At 44.7% G+C, this 26,255-nt stretch overlaps 1 protein-coding gene across 6 annotated transcripts; it reads left to right on the top strand.

Moving 5' to 3' along the window:
• Positions 1 to 1,019: 1,019 nt before the first annotated feature.
• On the top strand, positions 1,020 to 21,468 carry PRPSAP2 (phosphoribosyl pyrophosphate synthetase associated protein 2). Of its 6 annotated transcripts, none has more exons than XM_056503112.1 (15): positions 1,806 to 2,305; positions 5,283 to 5,331; positions 5,885 to 6,069; positions 6,389 to 6,819; positions 8,920 to 9,039; positions 9,451 to 9,601; positions 10,696 to 10,748; positions 10,874 to 10,940; positions 11,534 to 11,706; positions 12,605 to 12,720; positions 16,206 to 16,261; positions 18,513 to 18,661; positions 19,173 to 19,243; positions 20,142 to 20,288; positions 20,782 to 21,468. In XM_056503112.1, the coding sequence occupies exons 6-15, from the start codon at positions 9,483 to 9,485 to the stop codon at positions 20,938 to 20,940; spliced, it is 1,110 nt and encodes a 369-aa protein (XP_056359087.1). In that variant the 5' UTR covers positions 1,806 to 2,305; positions 5,283 to 5,331; positions 5,885 to 6,069; positions 6,389 to 6,819; positions 8,920 to 9,039; positions 9,451 to 9,482; the 3' UTR covers positions 20,941 to 21,468. The 6 variants fall into 6 exon arrangements, with proteins under 6 accessions (XP_056359092.1, XP_056359088.1, XP_056359087.1 ...); XM_056503115.1 differs by having other exon boundaries at positions 6,556 to 6,819; XM_056503117.1 differs by lacking the exons at positions 1,806 to 2,305; positions 5,283 to 5,331 and adding an exon at positions 1,020 to 1,130.
• Positions 21,469 to 26,255: the final 4,787 nt, after the last annotated feature.

Here is a 26,255-nt window from a genome sequence, read left to right on the forward strand (position 1 = left end):
TGTTGTGTTGCCTGTGGGATAAAACACTTGATCCAACCTGACTGAGCAGGTTCATCTTTGGTAACAGAAAAAGTAGATAAAAAGATTAAATATCTAGAATTTGGAAACAAACCACTGGTATTAGCAGCAGCTCTATGAGTGAGGCAGACAGGACATGACCTGGGTGTGAGGACTTTGCCTGGGGCACATAGATATGATTGCCAGACCGTGGTTATGGTTTATTGCTGGGCTTCAGACCTTTGGGTACATTTGAAAACCAGTGATTGGGAGGGGAAAGAAGAACAAGTGTCTGAGCTGAGTCTGGTCAAGCTTCATGTTTGCAAATTGTCCAGGATGAAGAAGGTGGGGACTTTCTTACAAGCTTCATAAGCCTTTGGAACTCGTACATTTTTGTGAGTAGAAAATGTTGGTCACGTAGCAGAGAATGACAGCACAGAGGTGTTGTCACTCCCAGCCCATCCTCGGCAGCTGAGGGAGCAGTGTCTGTATCACACCTCCCTCTCCTGCCCTACCCAATTTACCTGCAAATTAGTCCAACATACATAATTGTCCTGTTCATCCTGTCAGAAACCTGCCTTGGAGCCTCCCTGTTCTGGTGGCTGGAAAATCTCTGACTCCCAGCTGGATTGTAGGAATTTACACGTTCCTCACCGTTCTGCATGGATGATGTTCCGAGTGAGAGCTGTCACCTGAACATGTTGGGGATTAATTATGGGCCTGATGGGCCATGCAGTATTGAATGAAGGTCATGATCCTAAAGGCACACATGCACTTAACCTCACATTCATGCACAAACCCGCTGAGAACAGGGAATGTAACACGACCATCATATGTCAAGCTTGAGTGAACAGAGAGATTTAACCTTTGCCACAAATTGCTGCCTGTCATGCAGATAAAACTGCAATGTTTGCTATGCAGCACGTAACTCTGGGGCTGTTTACTTGCTCCCAGTGGTAAACTGCAGCATCGATTGCCATGTCAAGGTTGTGCAGACCCACGTTTGCTCTTTCTGGTTTTCTTTATCTTTTGCAGAATCTACATAATTCCTTGTGACAAGAGTCTCTGGGAGTGTTGGACCAAGGCCTTGGACTCCTGTCTTGCCTCTCTCCTTAACTCTGGCAGCCTTGAAGGTGAGGATTTGAACTGTTGACCTGGATTGTGGTGGGAAAGAAGGCAATTTTCTGGGTCATTTGGAGATCCAAGGTGGATACAGATTCCATGGGACAACATGATTTAAGTGAAGCAGAGACTCCAGATGATCTAAGGAATTACCTGCCAGCCGTAGGTAACGGAGCAGGATGAGCTTGAGATGGAGATGGATTTGTCATCCTGGGTCTGATCCCTGCCCTTTGTGCAATGGGAAACCATGCTGACAGCAAGACAGGCCAGGCTGCCAAGGGACTGCTTCCAAGATAAATCTCCCATTGTATCGAGTTCCCTCATGTTCTGACTATCTCATTATCACAGGGATAATTGTCAGTCCCTCATTCCCAATTAGGAGGCAGTTCATTCTCTCTGATATTTCCATTTGCCATATGCTTATCCAGAAAAGCTTGGATGAAAAAAAGGGGAAATACTTTCCAACAGGCAATTTGAGGAGGCTGCTTTGGCAGCTGTGCCCCCCTCTGACGCAGCTTTGTTGTCAAGGCTTTTTTAGATGCCATGGGATGAGCTGAACAGCCTGAACCTCCCAGTATTTGCAGTCATTGAGAAAGGTGCTGAACCCATTGCCCTGCTGGTGTGAAGCCTCATTGGTCCTGCAGAGGGGCAGATCCACAGCCCTGCTCCTACAAACAGCGGGCTGGGATGGGCAGAGCCATTGGGGTGTTTGGGGTCCAGGCATTCAGGTGTGTGTGTGGTCCAGGCTGTGCATGGGAGCCTTAGCTTAGAGAACAAACAAGTTTTTGGCAAGAATTTAAATCAGGGATCTCACCAGGAGCAGCTGTTGCTGACTTGCTTTCAAGGAGAGATTATTGCAGGTGATTCTGGGGCTGGGAGAGGCTGCAGAGATGTCAGGGAGGAAACCAGCCAAGGAGAACGTGGCAAGAAGTAACAAAAGAGGAGAAAGTATTTTCTCCCTGCGACCTGGATGACAGCAGGGAGATAAAAACTGGGCTCATATTAATTAGGAGGAAACAGAAACGAGTGGGAGCTACGATAATCTTGAAAGTACCAGCAGCAGGATAGTGAATGCAGATGAATGCAGCAGGTGAGGAAATTCTCATTAAGGAAATCTTAATGAGACAATAAAAGCCTCTGGGAAGCCTCACAGTCCCCACACCTCTCCTCTGGTGAGACTTTCCTGGTGAGTAAAATTTTTAAGTGTCTGTGCTCTTGAACTTGGGGAAATGACTTGTTTGATAAAGTCAAAGGCAGTGCAAAGAGGTCTGAGAGTAGAACCTCTTCCAGAGCTTGCTGAAATAAGTAAGGAAATAATACAGGGAGTTAGAGGAGAGGCTCTGGTAGAAAGCTTTTCTCTGAAGGAATTGTTGGTAATAGTGTCAGTAAGGGGGGGGGTAGGCTGAAGAGGTCTGAGAAAGGCTCAGCCCTTCTTTTGGTGTAGCAGCTGGGTCAGGGTCCCATTCCCAGCATGGGCATTAATTTGCTCTTGCTGATCTAGGGCTGGTCCTGGTAAGAACCAAACTGAGGAGGATACAGGATACTCTTTGCTGCTTCCCCACACCTTTCCCAGCTCCTTTTTAGTGTATGGGCCAAGGCTGGTACAGTTGTGCATGCAAAGCACAAGACCTGCTCTCATACACTGAATTCTGCTTTAATCTGCAAAGTTTCTCCACAATGACCAAGTCAAACCCTTGCTGTGCTCACTAAATGCCTGCACAGGGCATGGTGCCTGTGTGCTCTTTGGAGAGGAGCTGCAGCTTAGTGAGGCAAATAGCAAATCATGCTGGGACCCCGTCCGTAGGAAAAGGAGGAACAGAGCACTAATTAGTGTTTGTTATGGGCTGTGTAGCTGCTCAAATTCCTAAAATGACAATAATTCACTGTGCAGTCCAACCACTTCTGCCTAAAGGGCAAACCACACCCATAAACATCAGGTGATGGACATGAACAGGATGTTACACAGACTTTGCAGGACAGAGCTGCCCACGCACAGGGGGAATCTGTGAACCAAACAAGAGGCACCACTGCTGATTTTTGTTCCAGGGCAGTATTTGTCCAAACCCTCGCCCTGATATCCAGCTGGAGCTGTCTGTGCATGTCACACTCCAGGTATTCCCACAAACCTCTCGTCTCCTTGTTAGGAGGCTGGTTGGAGATAACCCCGTGTCTGTGCTGGAGCTGATGCAGCAGATCTGTTAAACATTACAGACTGACCCGGAACTGGGAGCGCAGCTGGAGGCAGGGGAAACCCTGAGCTCGGGGAGTCCTTCAGTCAGAGCTTTGTGACTCAGGGGGAACAGGACTGTGACAAATGAGTCTGTGCCTGTTTCCCACAGACAGCCAAGAAGTAAGATTTGATAAAGCAATGAGTGCTGTCTACTGCCACAGCCCTTCACTCAGAGAAGATGTGTTCCCTGCTCCAGGACCTTTATTAAAACACTTTGCTTCCCAGACATGGGGAATGCTATTTCCAGATCACTCCTAAGATATGATAAAATTACACCTCCTTCCATCAATTCCCAAATGCACTTATAGTTGCTTTGAGTTCTGCCTCTGTGCCTGGGTAGTGTCCAAGGCAGAATCTTCTGGAAACTGGACACAGTTGTCTCCCAGGCAATAAAGCTGAAGGCAGGGGAGCAGGGAGGTGATGGCTTTTGGTTGTGCTCAGTGTGGAGGTGTCTGTGTGCTGAAGAACCTCCCTGCAGGCTCAGAGGGGCTGTGTAGGGTAGAGGATATTTTTGGGATGCCTTTATTTGTTGGGAGAGACCAAACCTATCCACAGGGCTCTGTCATCTGTCAGGATAAATTCAGAGCATTTCTTTGGTGCACCATGTCTGATAGTTCTCACTGCAGGTGAGCTTTAATTTTTTTTTTTTTTAACAAAACAACTACAAACAAACAAAAGCCAACCTGGCTGAGCAGTGATGGATGGAGCTCAGAAGCAGGGGTGACAGCAGCATTTATCTTCTCTCAGGTGATGGATGCAGGCTGTCCTCCAGCCCAGTGCTGGATGAGCAGTGCCCTTCACCTTGGCAGGACTAGGTGTGAGGGAGTTTTTCTGCACACCTCTCCTTGCCAGGCTAGCATCTGGATAAAGAACAACAAACCTCTGTGTTCACACCCAGCAAATGTTCAGAATTCCTTAGATGGCTGCTAATTGAATCATTGTAAATGGAATAAAATCTGTGTGCTCACTTTGGAGCAACTGTTTGTTGAACTCTTAGCGTTTGGATAGAGGATTTTCAAATTAACAAATCCCTCTCCCTTAGGAGCTGAGATTTAAACTGGTTTTCCTCTGATCAGGAAGACAGAGGAGGGAAAGAAATTGATCTTTTATTCTCTAAGAAAACAAAGGCATGAGCCTTATAAAAAAAAGATTGGAAGACAGGATCACTCAGTTCCTGGTCCTGTGGTTTGCTTAAGCAATGTCAGGAATTGGGGCAGCACAAATCAAACAGTCAGCAAATTCTGAGGGCCCTGGGGTATTGAAAAATGTTTCTGGGGAAGGCTGCTAATTGCATTATGGGTCAGTGCTTCACCATGTGTTGTTTCTGGTTGTTCTGCATGAAACTGCTCTGTCACACCAGCCTCTAGTGGAATACTGCGAGGGAGACTGATGCTAAGAGAAATCTGCTCTGTGAAGAGACCAACAAAACTCACCCCCCTTCCTTTTTGTCCTGAAAGCCCTGAAACAAAAAAAAGAACCTGCTTGGGTCAATGATCCTGAATCAACCGTGTGGAAGCACCAGCCTGGAAGCAGAAAAACATGGGTTGGGGGTGGTGAGGGACAGGACTATTCCCTTACTCCTCAGTGTAATTTGGAAGAGGATTTAGGAAAGGCAGAGGATCACTGCAGCATCTAAGAGGCTGATGGCCTCTCTGCTCACACATTTCTAACAGATGTCCTGGCTTTGTGAGCCTGCAAGTGGAGTGCTCAACATCTGCTCCACGTTAAATGGATTCCCCTTCCCCAGCTCTGACTCTGATGGGGGGAAAAAAAAAAAAAAAAAAATCAAAAAAGGAGATGACCAAGTCTTGGAATGCCTGAAGGAAATGTGAAATCGGGGGAAAATCTGGCCTGTGAATATTTAAAGTAGAAAATGCAGTTTGTAGTGGCAGAAACAGTTTCAAACTATGAATTTAATGTTTTCCCTTTGCAGGCACGTTTGGTGAGCTGGCCTGTGGCTTTTCCTCCTCTTTTGTGTTAAGGTCAGTGTGGACAGAAATATCAACTGGGATGATCAGCCTTGCTCCAGTGCACACTGCAGTCCAGGATAATCAAATTTAATTGCTTTTTGTGAGGAAAACGGCAGCAGAAAGTACCTGATTTGTAGCTTTATGCTAAGTGCTAAAATTCTGATCCATAAAATGCTGTTCAACTTGGGCGTGCTGAGGAGTGCAGTTTAAAACAGGTTCGAACTGCGCAGTCTGGGGAAAAACATGGTGTTTGGGTTTTGTATTTAAAGGAGGGATGTGAGTCTGTGTGGGATGACTTCAACTTCCTTAAAGCAGTTTTGTCATGGGTGTCTTGGGATAAAGCTTTTTTTTTTTTTTCCTTTTTTTTTTTTTTTTTTTTTTTTCTTTTTCTTTTTTTTTTTTTTTCTTTTTAAACAGGGTGACTGAAATAAGAGTCTCATTTCAGATGTCAAAAGAATCTTTGTGTAGTTCAACCGATGCATGTGGCAAGTCCTGGGTAAATCGTGTGTGCTTTTGACAAGGAGCTGGGAGGCCACTGATAGTTTGTTTTTAATTTACTTTGCAGAAATGCTCATTTTGCTGATAGCAAAGGCCAGATGGTAGCTCAGTGTCCAGCGGGGATGGAGACGCCCAAAGCAATGTGGCAGCCGCCCTTCCATCTTTCTCTGGTGGGGTGAAGATGTGGGAGCTCCAAAATAATGGCACCCTGTGGACATCACTGTGGTATTCCATATGGATTGTGCATCAGGGGTAATTTTTTTTTTTTTTTTTTTTTTTTGGTGGGGGGCAGCTGGATTGTTGTGTTGGGGTTCTCCATCATCCCAGCTGGGGACTCAGATCTGTACTTCCCTTTTTCAGACAAGGCTTATGATGGGTCTAGAAAATGTATTTATTTTATAAGGAATGGCTGAGCTGGCTCTGTTTACTCTGGAGGATTACCTTACCATTCTCTTCAACTCCCCGAAAGGATGTTGTAGTGAGAAGGGGGTTGGTTTTGGAAATGGCCTAAAACTGAGACATGGGGGATTAAGATTAGATATTAGAAAAATTTTCATTGTCCGTGTGTCAGGCATTGGAATAGGTACCCGGGGAGGCAGCAGAGTCACCATCCCTGGAGGTGTTAGAAGAGGCATCCACATCTGCCGCTGGGTGATGCGTTTTCGTGGTACCGCTGGGCTGACGGTCGGACTGGATCATTCTGAAAGTCTCTTCTAACACTGATTCTAAAATTCCTAGGCTCTGTGACTCCAACACCCCGTCCCGGCTCACAGCCGGGCAAGGGGGAAGATGGCGCCCGCCGGGTCCCCTCAGTGCGGGGGGAAGGGGGGGGGCGCCGCCTCGGGCCCGCCCCGCCCGCCCGCGCTCCCTCCCTCACGCCCCGCCGCCATCTTGCCCGCGGAGCACCGGAGGGGCTGAGCTCCGCCGCCGCCTCTGCCTCTCCCCCTCCTTCCCCTCCGGCCGGGCCGCCTTCTCCCGGGGCCGGGGGGCCGGAGCCGGCAGGTAAGGCATTCAGAGAGGGGCACTCCCGCCCGTTCAGCCCAGTTCAGCCGGCTGTGTGAGGGCAGGACATCCCCCTTCCCCACACGGGGTTCCGACGCCTGAGGAATGGGCTACGTCCTCCCCTCGGGGGATGGAGACCCTCTCCTGGGCGGCTCCTTTTTCGGGGTTGCTCGGGCTGCCCGCAGGTCCCACAGGTGAGGGGCAGCGGCGTGGGGCTGCGGTGTGCCCGGGCCGCTCTCGGGGCGGAGGGATGGGATCCATGGGGACCACGGGGCCTGTGGAACCCACCTGGAGCATCTGAAGGACTGTAGGGCGGTGTGGGCTGCAAGGCTCTCTTAGCCCAGGAGGATCGGTGAGTGTGGAGGAACGGGAAAAATCCATGTGGGGAGATCGGTGAGAGGGTGCAGATTCCCTCCATCCCATTCCTTATACCATGGTTATCCCATCCAGTTATTCCTGCCTCTGTTGCTTTCTGTGTGGACATGCTCAGTTCGTGGAGACATAAAGCCATGTGTGCCCAGTAATTGTGCTCATCATGATGTGTCTGTGTAATTGTGTGCAGCCCAAGAGGAAAGGCAGGAGTTTGTGCTGCAGTCTGTTCTGTGGTGCTTGTGTTCCACCTTGGAAAGCTGGCCCACCTCAAACCAGAGGGTTATGGTCCTGTGTACCCCTATGGAGTCACATCTTTGCACATCTAATAAAGTTTTGTGAGCTTGCTTTCATCCCAACACCTGTTTGAAGGTTGATATATCCATATTACTCTTGAAATGCAACTTCTCTGCCCACACACACCATAGCCCACTCATAGATGCTGAAGTACATCCACAAGAAAGTCCTTGACCTATAATAATGTGAAGAGCAATGTTCAGTGTTGCTTGTAAGTACATCAGTATATTGCATAAAGTGCACCCTCAGCAATAGTTGGGAGCCAACAACTCATCTTTTCACATCTCCAAAGGCTCCTCATTTCCCTAATCTGTGGGACAAACAAGACACACCATTGGATAAAAAGATGCCTTCTGAACACTCTATGGATGCTTTTAGTAACATGGAAAGTTTCTTTCATGCTGTTCCTATCCAGGCACACAAACAGGGCGCTCTCAGGTGATGTTCTGAGACCTAAAAGCATTTCAGTTCTGTGCTCAGCTGGAGCTGAGCTGGATCTTGAGCACCATCGTGAATATTTGATGAGTGATGGCCATTAGTTGACAGCTGGGAGTTGTAGAGTGAGGTAGAAACACTAGCTGAGAAATGGAGTTTTTTTAGGTATTTAATTTGAGAAGAATAAGGTCTTGCTTTGGGGATGTAGGGGGGCCCCTCTGGTTTTTAGTGCAGCGAAACATTCAGGCGTTCTGGGGGCTGGAGTTGTGGCTGTCTGTGCTCACTCTGTGCAGTTTAGAAGTTCCCATGACAGGCAGGTTTTCATTCACAGCAGTTGAGCAGAGCTCAGCCTTGGCACCAACAGATTTGTTGTTAGGAAGTTCCTGACTTGACTTTGGCTCTTCACAAGAGTGAATTGGGTTCCTCTGACAAAGTTAAACTGAGCCAGACTGTCTGGTTGTGAAGGAGTTCCATTACAGACCTAGGCAGCTATTCCTGTAAATACAAAACTCTTTCTTTTAGTTGCTGTTTTGGAGAACTTAATAGTTGATACATCATCAGCTTTTTCTAGCCAATTACATGTGACTATTAGATAATTCTGTTTCTCAGCAGGGAGATGTTTACCAGGAAAGGAGTTACAGATTCAGCTGTAATTTCTGTTTGCTTTGGTTTAAATTATGCCACTTGTATTTCATATTTCCAGTCTCCTACATAATCCTGAAATGGATGATGAAGGATTGGATTTTCTATCCAGCAGAAGTGAAGTACAGCAGGATTTTGAGTTGAATTCAATCTATCCAGGGCTGCTGGTCAATGGGATCTCTTTTTCCTTTTGACTAGAATTTTATGGTAGAAATAACTATGAAAATTTGGTTTAAAAGAATAGTAAAAAGATGGAATCCCATCAAATCCTTGGTGAGATAGTGGTTTGTCTCTTTATTTGAAACAAAAAACAAATGATACTGATTTCCTCCTGATATTTTTCTCCTGTTTTCACAGGAGAAATATTGCTTTCAAAGAATGACAACAGCTGCTTCAGCAAGTGGATTTGCTGTGCAAGAGGTCATTATTTACAGCTGCCAGCTTTATTGAATTCTTCCTTACATTTCATCCTTATTTGTAAGTTTATAAGTTACTGCAAAGTAATGAAAAGAGACTCAGATATGGAAACAGACTCTCCTAGCCAGGACCCAGGAGCTCTTTTTAGCTCACTTCTACCCCTGACTGTCTTTGTGATTTTTGGAAAAGTCAGTAAATGTTGCTCAGTTCTGGAAAATGAACTGGACAAGCTGATGGAAAAAAGTGTCAGTCTTACTGGATGATAGCCTGAGGAAAACAGTTAAAAAGGAAAAAAATCTTGGTGCTAGAAGGTTGTCTTGGGGAATCTTTGGAGAACTGTAGGGAAACAGATTTTAAGGACGCTGGAATATCCAGGGTTCTGGGAGATTACACTTTCTAAACAGAGGAAAGGTGAATCTTGTTTTGTTTAGTTATTTAACGTGTATTTAAATGACCTCTGATCTCTTGCAGTCTTTTAGAAGCGGCAAAACAACTTAGGGTTGATGTTTTGTGTGCCATCAACTGAACTTGGGGCCATCATGAATATCACCAAGGGTGGGCTGGTGCTGTTCTCAGCTAATTCCAATTCCTCGTGCATGGAACTGTCCAAGAGGATTGCTGAGTAAGTAAAGTCTGCAGGGAATCTTGTGATCTTGGGGTTCTTCTGATGGGATTTGTTTTACTGGACACTTGATTTCCCCTTTTAAGCAAAGTTATATGGGAAAACTGCCATGAATTGCAGGAATGTGGACTGTGCTCTATTGGAGAGTGGATTTCAACAGCTCAATAAGAGAGGGAGAAACTTGTGTTTGAATTGTTCCGTGGCAGGTTGTGATTGGCTGCAGCCTTTTATAGGAGACACGTGGGATAATTAATGTTTGCATAGTGTTAAATCATCATGGCACAAGTTTTTACTCCTTGTTGTGAGATATTTTTAGGCAGGAAAACTACATCCCTTCTGTTCTCTGTGTAATTTGGATGGGAACATTTCTTTAGCTTAAATGCATGAATAGATTCAGCAGAACTTTTAGGACTTAAGTGCGTTTTTACTGTACTAATTAGGATGCATAACATTACTGGGAATATTAGGATGGATTTCTTCCAGAGGCTTATTTACCCGAAGTTAGGTGTGATGGGAGGAGAAAGGGGAGTGTGAAGGAACTCAGGTTATGTGTGGGAAGAATTTGGGTCTGAGTGCAGAGCATACTCTGATCTCATCTTTGTAGTGAGGGGGTCTAGCCAATGCTGACAAGGAATAAATACAGCAGATATTATTCTTCCATTATCCATAGAACAGTGCTTGCTACTCTTTCCTCTTTCCTCTCCATTGAGAAGAATGGTTTTAAAGCAGTATTTTTAAGTATTGTGCACATGTAAGTTGCTCTGTATGTGTGTATATATATACATAGGACAAGAAATATATGAAATATTACAAAATGTCACATGGTTTAGTACTCCAGCATTTTTTTCCTGCTACTTGTTTGGAGCTTGACTGGAAAATAAGTTTAGTGTAGTCTGCAGTGCAACTTTTGAAAATTGTAGGTGCTTTTAAAAGATATATTCTCTGTAATTACTGGTTTTATGGTTTGGGATTTTCTTTCCTTGGTTTTCTCCCAGGGAATGCAGCCTTTTCAGTAATTTGCATTATATGGGAGTTACATTTGATTTGCCCTTCCTCTCCCCTTGTTGACTTCTGCCTTTTTTCTGTTCCCACAGGCGCTTGGGAGTTGAGATGGGGAAGGTTCAGGTTTATCAAGAGCCAAACAGAGGTGAGCATTTAATTAGCAGAACTGGAAATGTACCTGACACTGTTTTGAGTGTATTGGTTGCCCTTTTCTTGGACTCTAAAAAGAGTTTTGCTCTTGCAAATATTGCATATTTCTGTTCTTGGCAGAAACACGAGTGCAGATTCAGGAGTCTGTGAGAGGAAAGGACGTGTTTATCATCCAAACGGTTTCAAAGTGAGTAACTGCTTAAAGACCCTGTGCTGCCATTTGATGTGGAGTGCTTCTGGTTTTCATTTTTATCACCTTTCATGTTTGTGCTGCAGTGTAATAAGCTTAAATTAACTCGATAGAGGTTTTTCTTTGTGGAAGGTTTTTGTTACTGGTTTTATTGGGTTTTTTATATGTACACAAAGACAGCTTTGACATAAGTTAGCTTCTGTGATTTTAATTTTTAGTGACTATATCAATAATACCTTCCCCTTGGTCTCTGCATTCCTTCCTTAAGTGTATTCTTTTGCTTGTGTCATTCTCTTTAAATTCTTCCCTTCTCAGCTCTCTGTCTCTAGCACCATCACAAAGCTAAGATGTAGGAGGAGTGTTCCCTGGGCAATGTGTCCTGTGATTCAGAAATTCTTTAATTTTATGTGAAAAGAACTTCACAAATGCTAAGACTTTTTTTTTTTTTTTTAATGGCAGCAGAAATGTAGATCTTAGTTGATGACCAGTTCTCTAAAAATGAGCCTTCTCCATCTCTGCTGGGTGTAAATACTGTGGTGAGTACAGGATTTTTATGTACCAGCTACAGAAGCAGATGTTTCTCTTTGCAGGGATGTGAATACCACGATCATGGAGCTCCTGATCATGGTGTATGCATGTAAAACCTCCTGTGCCAAAAGCATTATTGGAGTGATTCCTTACTTCCCCTACAGCAAACAGTGCAAGATGAGGAAAAGGGGCTCCATTGTCTCCAAATTGCTGGCCTCCATGATGTGCAAAGCTGGTAAGGATGTGACTGTCCTTAAATCATCACAGCAAGGAGGGATCCTGCTTGCAGGTTTAGAGAGATCTGTGCACAAATTTGGACTCTGTATAAACAACTGCCAAGCTTTTCATGTGTTTAAAACCTACGTAAAAAGGAGAATGTAATTAGAAATGTTTCCAAATGATGAATTCATAAAAAACCCAAATTTGATACAACCATTTTTTACATTGAGTTGTACATAGCTGCTGGGCTGAGCTGCTTGGGGCTGTGGTATCCACCTCTCATAATACCATCCTTTGCTTTTCTTCCAGTCTGGAACCAGTTATGCCTTGTCATTTCTGTCTTGTTTTTTACTTGTTGGATGAATGTACTTTGTCCTTTACATTTGAGACTGTGTGAGAGAATGAGATTATTCATTTTCACAGCCTTCAACACATTTTCTACTTCTTTCCTTCCACTCCCATCCCTGGGAAAAAGCAGGCAGTTATAACAAACTGTGTGATCTGGGTTGTTATTTTGAGAGAAGTGGTTTTTGATTAGGAGCTTGGCCCATTTTTCAGGAGTTCAGAACTAATGTGTGTGCCAGGGTCTCACTGTGTGACATAGGACAAATCAGTGCTTCCATTTTGTCCCATGTCCAGTGGAGAAGGATCTTGCCTGCCTCAGTGTGGCACTGCAGAGTCAGTTTTGTGCAGTGTTCTGAGGTTATTTTAAAAAAGTCACTGTAGAAGCCTCAAAACACATTAATGCCAGTGTGCTTAAGAGGAACTAAAATTAATTTCTTATATACTTTGACTTAGTGTTTTCATACAACTTAAAGATTTTCTGGACAAACTGCAGTGAAGCTTAGAAAAATAAAGTGTCTATTCTCTCTTACTTTTGATGTCTCTGTATGTCTTATTATTTTATTTAAAAGGACTAACTCATCTTATTACCATGGATCTACATCAGAAGGAAATTCAGGGTTTCTTCAATATTCCAGTTGATAACTTGAGAGCATCCCCATTTTTACTCCAGTACATCCAAGAAGAGGTGAGGAAGGCCTGTTATTACAGTTGGATTTTTAAATTCTTTTTTTGTCGTGTCTCAGGGCATCTGAAACAAATCCCTCTGAAAAGATTAACTCTTCCAACTGAATTTTGAGGGAGGAAGGGTCCTGTTGGGGCAGGGAGTGATGTTGGGAACTGTTGGTTCTTTTCTTCCCCACGTTTAACTTTTGCTTTCCTGAAGAGCTGGTGTTTTCTTACCCATGCAGCGATGCTGTTTTTTTCTTAGATATATTCCCCTAGCACTGGAAAAAAAAGAAAAAGGATTTTCTTGCTCTTGATGTCCTCTTCCTATTTCCAGTTTCCTTGACATTTATAGGATGGGCTGTTTGTGTGGGCATAAATTTAAATCACATAATAATAAACACTTTGGAAGTTGTAAACCATGAGAGAGCCTATTGATTGTGCTCAGGTTGGTGGGTGGAAATTTCACCCACTGTTTGTTCAGACTGCATGTCTTGACTTGAGGAGCTTAACCTGGGATGTTCTGTGCCTCCATTTCTCCATCTTATTTTTATAAGGGTTTGGAGAAGTGCTACTGGTAGATTCCCCTATACAAAATGTGCAGATGATAATTGTAGGTATAAGATACATGTTAAGCCTCTGACTAATGGTAATTTGGAATAAAGCAAGCGCTTTCTTCCTAGTGAAGAGAAAAGGTTTAGTTCATTCTTGCTTTTGAATCTAAGCTACTTCTTTTTAGAGAGATAGGAATGCCTTAATTTAAAAACAAAACACACCCCACCCCACCCCTTTAAAAAACCCAAACCAACATGATTTTGTTGTGACAGCATTAATGCTGTTTGGGGAATCAGTTACCATTTGAATTCCTCATTATAATTTCATTTGGTAATAGAGTCAAAGAGGATGGCAGAACAAAACTCCGGGCTCTGACTTTGCCACAGTCATTCATATTGAGTTGCAGGACAGAAGTACTGCACATTGTAAGCATTTCCTAACTTAAGCAAAACAAACAAAAAAAAAAAAAAAGAACAGAAGTGGAAAACCAAATGCACAGACACAAAAGTTTTGCCTTTATGTGTTGCTTGAAAGTGTGGTTTATGGTCAATAACAAATTATGGCCCTGATTTGATCTTGAAACACATTTTGATTCCTGAGCTTTTAATGGTGTAGACAGAATTGTTGCAGCTTAGAGTCTGACACTGCTGTGCAGTCTAACAAATGACCATTTGTAGAGATCTGAAGTATGTGTATAAAAGTTTTAAAAGATCCTTTCAGTTCTTCATCCCTCTGCTCATCCATGAGGGGATTTTCTAAAATCAAAGTTAACTGAATGGATCTGATCACATGGGGTCTGTACTGGCAAGTACCTTCACCAGCCAGATCATTGATGGGATCTGTGCTAAAATCTTTCATTCATTGTTGTTCAGGGGGAATTTAGTATTCATCTCAAGTTCCTGGTGGCCACAACTTGCTGGATATCCTGTGCTGGGAATGCCAGAGCTTTCCAAGCTATGGGAATCATGATGGGATCTACTGAGGAACACAAAATAGAGTCGAGCTTAATAAGAACGAAAGTCACCTATAAAACATTTCACTGAAAGTTAGGAGGCTGAGGGCTTGTAGTTGTTCCCTGTTGGAAATTTGTGTCTAGATGTGAAGAGAATCATTTACTATTCTGGGATGCAGCCAGTCCAATCAGTGAAATTCCTGTGATATAATAGTAGTTGGGTGTTTTCCTCTGTGTGCTTGGCAAATGTTGGACACTTTGTGGCTTCTCTTTCCTTTGCACAGGTGTTAATCCCAGAGTGACATAGCCCTTTGTTACATGGACTTGTTGACACCTCAGTGTGTTTGGAATGACATTTCTGGCTTTCAGACTTCATTTTTGAAGAGCTGAGAACAAATTTGGTAATTTGGCAGGGGAAGAATGAGGCAATGGTGTCTGAACTAGATCAAAGCCTCTATTATGTCAAGTGACAGGTTCTGCCTTGTCCATGCCTTCCATCATGTTAATCTTTGTAGCCTCTTGTATAACTCAGAGTTTGTGAAGGACAGAACATGCTGAATTCCCAGTTCATAGGTGGGGTTACTAACATTGTGGATTATTAGTGTTGCCTGACGTCCTTAGAAGATTTCTTATTTTCTGTTGGTTGAGCCCTTGCTCAAATTCAGAACTTATTTTTTCCCCATATCTATTTTAGATAGAAAATGGTATTTAGGTATTTTGGAAATAATCAGCTAGTGCAGTTTGTACATTATGGGTAAGATTGTGGAAGAACTTGCTTTGCCTGTATTTGCAGAAACCCCAAGTATCTGTGCTCTGAAACAGGTATTTGACATCTGACAAGGTGGTGAACTGCATGACAGGGTGTCATCCCAACAAATCTGTGAATTCCATCCCTAACAGATCAATTTGCAGGTATTTAGTGAAGAGTCTTCCATTCCTTAACACTGGGATTCTGAGGACTGGACCTGCTCTGTAGGACTTTGCTTGGCTCGGGACTGTGGTTTTTGGATAGGAAGGAAGGACAGACAGGTTCTATTTAAGCTGCTCTCCATAGAGATGGATCATCCCAGGGCAGCACAGTGAAGCAAAAGGCTGAGTTTGCAAGGAGTGAGTAAAATGAAATACCAGAGAAGTGCAGTTGTAGTTGGAAAAGAGAACTGGTAGTGTGGTGATAGACTGCTTAGGAAGTTGCAAGCCACATGAATCTGATGTGGAGTCACTGTTTGCAGGGAAAATGGAGATGAGGATAAGAAACTTTAGAGATGGGGACTAAAATGCTGGTTAAATGGGGATCAGGAGTCTGGAGTGAAAAACCAATATGAGAATGGGGCAGGGGCAGCAAACTCAGGAGCAGGCTGTGCTTGTGGAGCCTGAGTGAAGCACCTGCCAGACATGGGAGGGAAACCCAGACTTGCTGGCCTCATCCCTCTGGTGCTGTCAGCATTTCCAGCAGCATCTCCTCGTGCTCACCAGTGTGGGAGCGTTTGCAGCACTGTGAGACTGTGCTCCAGGATCAGTGCAGTGACCGTGGAAGTTTCATCCCTTCTGATGGTCCACAGAAAAGGTCAGGATGATGTGATGGAGAGGTGTGACTTCTCTTGGGGCTCTCTGTAAGACAATAGGAAGTTGTAAAATGCTGGTTTTTAGTGATTAAAGACAATTTAGATTGAACAGGAAACTTTAATTTTGATAGTTTCCTGTTTCTTTTAACACTTGTAGGTGCAACTCTGATATCCTAAAGCAGTTACTTTTCTGTTGTCTGTACTATAAAGTGGAGTTTATAAAAGTTACAGTTTGAAGTTAATACCTGAATTTTCTAAATACATGTTTGTACTGAGCTGTCAACCCTGATCATGTACCATGGATTCTTGAGATTGCTTTCTTAGGTAAAATGTGCAATGCTTAAAATTCTTCTGGCAAAATAAAGTTCTCTGATTCTTACTGAGTTTAAATTTGTCTGAAGATATGAAGTGGACATTGCTATCTGTTATTTACTACAGATACCAGACTACAGGAATGCTGTAATTGTGGCCAAATCTCCTGCATCTGCAAAGAGGTGGGTAAGATCTGCTCTCTTGCCTTAGAGCAGGAAATCTCTGTCGGGATTTTGTTCTTAGGATCAAGTGAAGGACAAATTCCCAATAATTAGAAGATGCAGCCTTCACACCCCTCCCAATTCTCCTCTGTCAGCTGTGTAGTTTTTACATCATTGCTGTAATCATCATACATCTAAGGAGAGTAAAAAAGAAACATACGAAAGGATGCAGTAAATCAATGCAGTGCTTATGACTAAGAAGGTTTTTAATCATGTTATATTTGTGTGCATTTACATTATAAATCTGCTGTAAATGAGGAAGAGTGGCTGGAAGAGTAATGCCATTAATCCAGATGAGTTTCTTAACATGGGCATAACTAAGAACATGGCTGATCAGATCCTAAATACAGATGGTGAAACTGGGTTTGCTGTTTGAGATACTGTGATTTTGAAGTCTTTGGTGGTTGAATGACAGATTTTAATCCATGAAGCTTTTTAGTTGACTGTTCCTAAACTCTGGAATTGCAGTGCTGTCAGCTCTGGATGATGGTTTAAGAGATGCTGTATTTGCTGTGGTGACAAACCAAGAGTTTGTTGAAAAGATATTTAGACTTCCATGCCAACAAATTGTAGTACCAATGAATTGTGGTATTCTGTGTTTTCCTTATTTCCTGTAACAAATCACCTTTTGTCATCTTTTTCTCCAGCAGTACTTTTTGTGATTTCTTTTGTTTTGGCCAGGTAAATTACATTTGTTTCTTTTCCACGGTGTCAGTATTGCCTCTTGGGTGGAGGCAAGGGTTTGTTGCAGCATTTTAATGCTTATCCAATAATTGTCAATGCAGCAAATAGACAGATGAGTTGCACATCATGCAATGATTATGGAGGAGAGGATCCCAGAACTGTGTTGTTGAGCTTATTCACATGTTTCTATGAGTATTTAAGGACAATATTTGAAGAGTTACATTGTATTGGGAGGGGGATAATTGGATGTTTCAGCTTAATCCAGGCTGAAAACAATCTAGGAAAATAATTTTGATGAATGCTTGCTTGTGAAAAAGAAACCTTGCGTGGTGAAGTTCAAAATGTCTGTCTGGTTTCTGAGCTTGCTGGAAAATTAATAAATCATTTGGCTATTACTTTGAACTTTATTCAGTTTAATACTGCATTTTAAGATAATTAATACGGTTTTATTGATAGGATTATTCCTGCTAATCATAACTCTTATTGTTTGTAATAATAATTACCTGTAATTAACTGCTTGCAAAAATATTATAACAGTATGATAACCACAGGGTGGAAGATCCTTCATTTTTAATTAACTGAATATCACGATGGGTAAATTACTCTCTGGACTTTGGATTGTTTGGATAGTGAAATAAGGCTTAAGGACAGAGGAGGTGATTCAGGCACAGGTCTGAGGTGCTGATGTTAGAGCAGAGTGAATCACTCTGGATGTGCTGGGCTTGCACCAGAGCAGGCTTGGATGTGTGGCTTAGGCAGGATCCCAAACCCTTGGGTGTGCAGGGTAAGGTGGGATGGATGTGCTAATTTGTATTTTCCAATATCTGGGATGCAAATTCCTATTTTCCTGACTCTCTGCTTTTCCTGCTCCCCCAACTAACCTTACACTTCTTTACAGAAATACCTAATTTTAGTTGAAGAAATACTGCAGTGTGAAGGAACTTTATGTCAGCTAATTAAAAAATCCAAGCTGTTCAACTCCAAGTATGGTTTGTCAGGCAGAATGATCATCTGGATCCCCTTTTCTGTAGGGTATCTCAGGTTATGTGTCAGCAGGTCAGGGATATTGTCTTTATTTAGTATTAAATAAATTGTGAACTCTTGTTTCCTCTTTTTACGTGAGTATTTTTTTCCCTATTAAATGTAAACAATCCTGACGTCAAGGCTGTTCTTGATTACTATTAGATGTGTCCTAAAGCATGGGATCCCAGGGATGCTGCAGGCTGGGAAGTGTTATTTTGGCTGTTGGGCAAAGCAGAAGGGAGTAGTCAGCATTTTGTGACCTGCAGCATTTATCCTTTTGCTTTAAGCCCATATGGGCACTTTGAATGTTATTCTGACTTCAACAAACCTGATAAAAACAAGATACTGAGGGGCAACCGATTCCTTCTATGAATCCTAAAATTTTAAGATCGTTTGAGACTTCCCTCTGAAACATTAGAAATCAAATGAAAATAGCTTAGGCTTGTACATAGTTGAATTATTTGAAATTTCACCTTTCCTGGGTTCTTTTAACCCTTCCCTGCAGGGCACAGTCGTTTGCTGAGCGCTTGCGGCTGGGAATCGCCGTGATCCACGGGGAAGCTCAGGATGCTGAGTCTGACATGGTGGATGGCCGGCACTCCCCTCCTACAGCCAAATATGTGGCTGCTATCCACCCCAGCCTGGAGATCCCCAGTACGTAAGTGTGTGTGGGAAAGTCTTTCCTGGTGTCTTTGTGGATTAGGGATTGGGTTTGGCAGGGATGGACTGTCTAAAAAGAGTGGTTCCTTACAGAGGAAAAAAAATCTTTCTAAGTGGGGAGAAGATGATTCCTTCTTGCTTGAGTGTGGATATGACCTACAGCTGCACCACCAAAACTGCAGGGTATCAACCCAGCCTGGGTGTCAGTGGGTGACTGAACTGGTTGTGTCTGCAAGCCACTCTGTTTCTGTGCTGAAATTAAGAATTAATTGAATTGGTAAAGAATTCAGGTATAAAGGAATATAGTTAATATTTTAATAAAGCTAAAAAATGTTTTATGTATTAGAATCCTGTTGGTTTTCTCAGTAATGCTGTTGAAATAGTTGCTGTTTCATGTCTCTAACAGTGATGATCCATCGGACATTTCCATAGTTCAAATAAATTATATAAACTTCCTCTTTTCTTTCTCCTTTCTACCTCTCTAAAAACATTTGCCATTAATCAGTGCTGATTCCCAAGGAAAAGCCACCCATCACAGTTGTTGGAGATGTAGGAGGAAGAATAGCTATCATTGTGGTAAGTGTGATGCCATCAGTTCTCATAAATCACATTCAACATGTTAAAGGTGCAGAAATGAAGTAGCTGTTGTGTATCAGCTCCTCAGCTTTGGTTGCTGATAGGATAGGGCAGCATTGAGATCCCAAAGCTGGCAGGGAGCTCTGAATGGATCCACTCTGAAAGCAGCATTGGGACCTTGTTTCCATGAGCAGGGCTGGTGAAATTCTGTTCAGTGCTTACCTGAAGGGGTTCAGGTGCTGCATGCACACCACAGGAGGAGAGAATCACCCTGTTCCTCCTGGTGAGTTTAGAAATGCCAGAGAAGCTGAGGTGATGGATGTGGACTTGTTGGAACAAGTCTAGAGTCTGACCAAGATAATCACAGGGATGGAGCAGCTCTGCTATGAGGAGAGGCTGACAGAACTGGGATTGTTCAGCCTGGAAAAGAGAAGGATCTGAGGTGACCTAATTGTGGCTTTCCAGTACCTGAGGAGAGCCTGCAAGAAAGATGGAGAGAGATTATTTGTAAGAGCCTGCAGTGACAGGACAAGGGGGAATGGCTTCAGACTTACAGGAGAGTAGGGTTAGGTTGGATATAAGGAAGAAATGTTTCCCTGTAAGGGCAGCTGTGGCTGCCCCATCCCTGGAAGCACTCAAGGCCAGGCTGTGTGGAGCTCTGAGCAACCAGGTCTAATGGAAGGTGTCTCTGGAATGAGATGATCTTGAAGGTTCCTTCCAACCCAGGCCATTCTATGATTCCTCGATTTCTCTAAAGCAGAGTGTCATCTCTGGGTTTGAGAGAAAAAGAACAATTTCCTGGTAGGTTGGGGTTTGTTGCACTTGGTAAAGCTGTGCTGTCAGTCAGATGTGCTGTGTTGATCTATCTGATGTGGTGAACCCTCTGTGATTTTGGCAGGATGACATCATAGATGACGTTGACAGCTTTCTGGCTGCAGCTGAGACCCTGAAGGAGAGAGGGGCCTACAAGATCTTTGTCATGGCCACCCATGGGCTGCTGTCCTCAGACGCTCCCCGGCTGATCGAGGAGTCTGCCATCGATGAAGTGAGTGGAGGCTGAGCTCTCATCAAGTGATTTGGGGCTTTTCAAAGCAAGCAGTTTCTTCCTGATTTGATTACTGACATATGCTGGCATTAAGCATTTAGATGGGAGGTCCCTGGTTCAGGGTTTCTTACTATGAAATCGTGTGCTGGAATATTAGCATCCACATGTCTTTAATCTATAGCAGTGGGAAGTGGAGAGTATCAGCACACCTTTCCCTTCAGTGGGTGGGATGTTTTTGTACCTCCTCTGGGTCTGTGTGGCAGAATGAATGAATGAAAGGAAGGAGGGACAGTGCCATTAGTATCCATGGTTACATGAAACCTATGGCAACACTTGGCTCCTCCTAAGATTGTGACCCTGACAGAAATGTAAAATGTTATTTTGTCAGCCAGGGTGGTTTTGTGGGATCTGTAAAACTCCCTTTCACACTTCCAGTATAAACGGTGGAAAACATAACAGAGCTATGTGTTCTGACCATGTCTTCTTCCTGTAGGTGGTTGTTACAAACACAATTCCACATGAAATACAAAAACTTCAGTGCCCTAAAATCAAGACTGTGGATATCAGCATGATCCTGTCAGAAGCCATTCGCAGGATCCATAATGGGGAGTCCATGTCGTACCTTTTCAGGAATATAGGAGTGGATGATTAAAGCTCCTTCCCCTAAACAAACACCCCGGGCCAAACTGGAAGGAACAGAGAACGAGCTGTGAAGCATCGTGCTTACCTTAATATTTCCATTGAGCCACTTCTTGTTTTCTCTTGGTTTAAGTATCAAGGTAGAACAGTTTTTAAGACCTTTTTTTTTTTTTTTTTCCCCTTTGCAGGTTTTTTTGGGAGGGGGGTTGGTGGGACTAAACGTTTTACAAAAAACTGTTGCTTTTAGGTTAGTTGCACTATACACGATGGAAAAATCCCACAAAACACTTGAGGCAAGAATTTGGCTTCTAAATTAAGCATTCCTTTTCCAAAGCTGCTTGTTACAAGTGCTTTAAATGATAACAAAATGACCTGACTGTATGATATTTGCATTTTAAAAGCCAAAAAGGTTGTACTGTTGTATGCAGTTCAGTGATTTTGTAGGAGTGCTTTTATAGAAAAGCATATGGAATATGCACCTGTATTTATTTTCTGCAACAAAGAATAAAGACTTGTTTTGTGTGAGCTTTCTAAAAATGTCCATGTGCTGGTCCTTTGTCTTCTAAACTGTGTGTCCTTAAATATGTCAGGTGGATGTCAGGGAGCAATAGGGACTTGCTCAGACAATGGCACAGATTCCCAGAGAAGCTATGGCTGCCCCTGGATCCCTGGAAATGTCCAAGGCCAGGTTGGAGCAACCTGGGATAGTGGGTGATGTCCCTGCCCATGGCAAGGTTTGGGAATGAGATGATCCTTCCCAACCCAAATCATTCTGTGATTCTTTGACTTGGGAATATTGTGGGGAGTGTAGGTTCCAGCTGGTCAAATCCAAATCAGCTCATCTCAGGTAAACTGGGGGGTTTTTTTTGAGGTTTTTTTGTCTGCCCTGAATGCGTGGATGAGCTAAAAAATACACCACAGTGCAGAGCTGAACTTGTCCAGGTTTGTTTTCCCAACCCTCTTTGGGCAGGTGTGGGTGGAATGGCCGGCTGGCTGCCAGGCAGCTCCCAGTCCTGGAGACTCCAAGTTCCTCACCTGTTGCAGAGAAAACCGTGGTGGAATTGATGAGCATTTAGAGGTTGTTTGGTTTAATCTTTCCATCATGTCCTACAAGTGAGTATAAAGCTTTTGGCGTGTTCAGAAGTGAAAATTAACTTTGTTGACACCGTTTCTATGTCGGAGACAAACTTCCAAGGACTTTGGAGGGTTCATTGACTTTAAAGGATAAAACCAGGTGTTTCCCTTCATGTTAATGGATACAGCAGGCTGGCTTATTGACACGTGTGGGTACTTTGGATGTGTTAATGCAGGTCACATTCCAGCTGAGCACTGAGGGGGAAGGTCGGTTCCTCACGGATGTGCAGAGCTGCTCCTGCTGCTGCAGCGGCTCCTTCAAAGAGGAGAAATGAAATGCTGCCCTGGCTCAGTGATGGCCATGTGAACTGCACCATGTTTATTTTATTAGTGAGACCTTGTGGAAGTGTGCTGCCACTTGGGAATGAGCCAGACAAGCATCCAGCACAGCGAACTGATGGGTAAATACCCCAAAACAAGGAATTGTAAGCTGTGACTACCCCTGGATCCCTGGAAGTGTCCAAGACCAGGCTGGATGGAGGTTGGAGCAACCTGGGATAGTGGAACGGGTTTGGAACAAGTTGAGCTTAAAGGTCCCTTCCAATCCAAACCATTCTGGGGTTCTGTGACTTGCTCTTTTTTGTGTAAATCCTCTGCCCCTTTCACCCCCTGTGGAAAGGCTCCTATAGCCTGGGAGCAAGGTGGAATTAACCAATTAACCATCTTTCCCCCAGCCTGTCTGCTGGGTGAGAGCAGCTCTGCCCTATTACAGGGTGTTGAGCCAAATGCCCTGATAACAGAAACAACCACCAGCTACAGCAGTTACAGATAAAGACTCTCCAATTGCATTTATTCTGCCTTGCAGAAAAATCCTGGCCAAAGCTGTGTCTTATTAGCCAACCTGTCTGCTGGGGATGGCACTAGGACAGGAACATCCTCCCGGCTTCCCCTTTTCCAGGTGCTTCCTTTGCCATTCATGGCTCCAGGTACCCGGGGTGCAGCCACTGTATTGTGTAATTAAGCTTGAGTTGCAGAGCTCCCATTAATTATCGAGTCTCCTGTCTCTTGGCTTCTTGTCTGGGAGACTTGGGTCCTAGTGACTTGTCTGGGATTTTAGTGAAAGGGTGCTCTGTGCTGATCTTTCCTCCTCCCAGTTTTCCTGCAGGGTGAGCAGGAGCACTGTCAGTGGCTGTTTCCTTGCTGGGAGAGACATGGCCTGGTGGCCAGTAAGTACAGACAGACCCCTGTGCCTCCTGTGACACCTGGGCACAGGGACAGCAGCACTGCCACAATGAATTCCCCTCTGCTTTCTCCACTGCTTGCCCACGCTTTTCCCCCATCCTGTCCACCTCCTCCTGTCAGAATTTATGTCCTTGGATCTGTGTTTCCCTTCTCATTGCACAGAGGATTGGAGTTTGTTGGGTCTTCCCACAGGCTGCTCTGAGCTTGAGGAGGGATCTGTGGAGCCAAACATCCACTTTCACCACTCCTGCATACTCCTACAACAAACTATGGCTGTCCCAAGTTTCTTTTTTCCCCCTCTTATTTCTGTCTGATCTTGTCAAACTGCCTGTTGGTCCTTCCTGTGTCTGGCACTGGCTCCTCCAGCAGGGTTTGTGGCCACTGTGGCAAACACAAAATGAATCCCAAAGCCAGCAGGGATGTCCAGGTGAGTTGGATTTTTCAGCTACCTGAATTTTATGTGTCAAGAGATTTTTCTTGCTGAATACACACACATCCCTCATCCCACATGGGATGGCCACACTTTTAGAAGCGACGGTGATGTCTGTGCCCTGTTACTCCAGTTCAGAATGAATTTTTTCCACCTCCTTTTCCTGAGTTATCCCCTGGAGGGGGGAAGGACCAAAGCTGGTCCAGCTGGCACGGCAGCACCAGTGAGCACCTGCAGCTCCTGCTCTGCTCCCCGCACATCGGCGGAAGGCTCCGGGCTCTTCCCTGGCGCTGCCGGGGAAATCGCTGTCGCCCTGCTTCGAGTGGAATGTGAGAAATGTGTCGTGTGATTAAGGCAATGAGCTCTGTCGCAGCGGATGGGTCATTTCACAGTCTAGAAAGGTTTGGGAGGAGCCGAGCAGGGGGTAATTAACACAGCCCTGCTAACTCAGCTTCTCCAGCGTCCTACGGTGAGGATGGAGCCAGCTCAGCTCCACGTGCTCAAGGAAAAGGACATTCTGAAGCAGAGTTCCTAATCCAGCCCCTGCAGGTCATAACAGGACTGAATAGGTCACCCATTTACTGCTTCCCCACAGCTTTTATCCAAAGTTCTTGGGTCCTGCAGAAAAATAAAGAAACATAAAGCCATTTGAGTTTTGTGGTGCTCAAGGAGCTGGTGGGAGATGTCCAGTCAGGAGCTGAAGGGCTGAGGGAAGCAGGTTCCTGCTGGCTGGGGTGCCAGGGGGTCTCCACCATGTCCCCATTCCCAAAAGGTTTTCAAGGGTATCTGAAGCCGTTTGTGGGTGTAAATGTGTCCTTGAGGGTGACCCAGGGCTTCATCAGGAGCAGAGACAGGGTCTAGGACTGCAGTCAGCATCCATGCTCTTTTCTGTCTCTTTCCTCCTTCCTGACAGGCAGATTATGCTCTTCTGGCACTGGCCTGGGTGTTTGTGCCTGTTTGGAAGGGAGAGGATCTGGATGTACCTCTCCAGCCTGTCACTCCTGCTCTCCATCTTCACCAAAATCTCAGTGAGTAGCCCTGCCTTCAACTCTGTGACCAATCCAGGACTTATTTCCAGCTATCAGAAGGTTATTTTTGTGTTCAGACCTTGTACAGCCAAACTGGGGAAGAACATCTACTGCAGGATGCTCCAGGAAGAAATGGGACCAAAAGTGGGAATTTGTGGGCAGATGCTGTGACATGCCATGAGTTCAGATAGACCCAGCAAGGATGGTCCTTTCCAGGGAGCCCCAATGGATGTGTGGCTGTGTCAGCATTCCCAAACTTGCCTTGTGGCAGAGGTTGTGGGTGAAATGTGCTGCATTGCCTGGGTCTCCAATCTCTGGCAGTGATGCTTTCCAGCATTCCCAAAGGACCTGGGACAGCCAGGGATTGAACTGGGAATGTATTAATTCCTTTGGGGCTCATGGGTTTCCTGAGGAAAGGAAGCCCTGCTGCAGCTACAAGATATTCAAGCCTGTACAGTGCCTGGAAATCAGGCACTTTTCCACAGGGATGTTTTCCCCTCGTTTTAACCTCATTCACAACTCCCTGTGTGCAGTCTCTGCTCATGCTGGAAACCATGGGAAGAGTTTATCCGAGGTAAAACAGCTCAAGAGCCTGTGATACCAGGTCTAGGGCAAGCAGGAGAGAGACTGGCACAGACAGCCCTGGGGGGCTGGAGACAGCGAGACAGAGATCAAGAGCAAACAGCTCCAAAAAGCTGGAGAGAAAACCTGCCTCAGGGAGTGATCCTGCTCTGATGGAGCAGGTGGATCTGACCTGGGCTCTGCTGGGGCTAAAAGGAATGTGCTTTTGCAGGTGGCTGGCTCCAAGAAAAGTGCTTTTGCAGGAGCAGAGGCAGGAGGGCACTGCTGGTGCCCACATCGAGGTGCTCAGTCTGTCCCTGTGTTCACAGCTCCACTGTCTCTGTGTTCATGGCGTTTCTGCAGCCCCAGGCCCTGGGCTGAGCTAGGGATCCTCTGGCTGTCCCTCCGAGGGGTGTGGAGGATGGAGCAGCCCAAAACAGGGCTCTCTGTGCACATCCAAGTGCTCCATGCAAAGGCAGAGGCTGCATTCCCTGGGACAGAGCCCAGCGCTGCTGCTGCTGATCCCTGGCTCCAGCAGAGCCCTGTGCCCCCGTCCTGAGCTGCTCTCTGACCCTGGGCAAGGCACCAGGCTCTGGGTTTAACAGGTTGCAGGGGCATGACAGCCTTTTCCACAACCTCAGGGCTTCCAGAGTGGCAGAGGTGGCACTGGTGGCTCTGTTGCTGCAGCTGTGCCCTGTATTTCCCCCCACAAAACCACATTCTGTGCTGCTGGAGGACATTCTTCCATATAACTAATAATCTTTATATCCCTGTCATATATGGTGTTAAAAAATCCTGCAGCATTATTGCTGAAGTTATCTTGGTAGCTTTTGGAGATGAGTTCAGTTTGCAAGTTTGGACAGTGACACTTGGATTAATCTCTGATTGCCCTGATATCCAGCAAACTGTTGAAACTCAGTCCCCTGGTGTGTCACATCTCCTTCCTGCTCCCAGGGTGTCAAACACCCAGGAGGAGCTCGAGGGACATGCTGG

The sequence above is a fragment of the Oenanthe melanoleuca genome, chromosome 14, assembly GCF_029582105.1.
Source record: "Oenanthe melanoleuca isolate GR-GAL-2019-014 chromosome 14, OMel1.0, whole genome shotgun sequence".
Lineage (NCBI taxonomy): Eukaryota > Metazoa > Chordata > Aves > Passeriformes > Muscicapidae > Oenanthe > Oenanthe melanoleuca.

What these genes read in the sequence shown, in the direction of transcription:
- PRPSAP2 (XM_056503117.1), top strand. Translation starts at nt 9,483, where the DNA reads ATGTTTTGTGTGCCATCAACTGAACTTGGGGCCATCATGAATATCACC. An exon ending in CTGTCCAAGAGGATTGCTGA is followed by an intron (nt 9,602 to 10,695) that starts GTAAGTAAAGTC and finishes CTGTTCCCACAG; the next exon opens with GCGCTTGGGAGTTGAGATGG. An exon ending in CCCCAGCCTGGAGATCCCCA is followed by an intron (nt 18,662 to 19,172) that starts GTACGTAAGTGT and finishes GCCATTAATCAG; the next exon opens with TGCTGATTCCCAAGGAAAAG.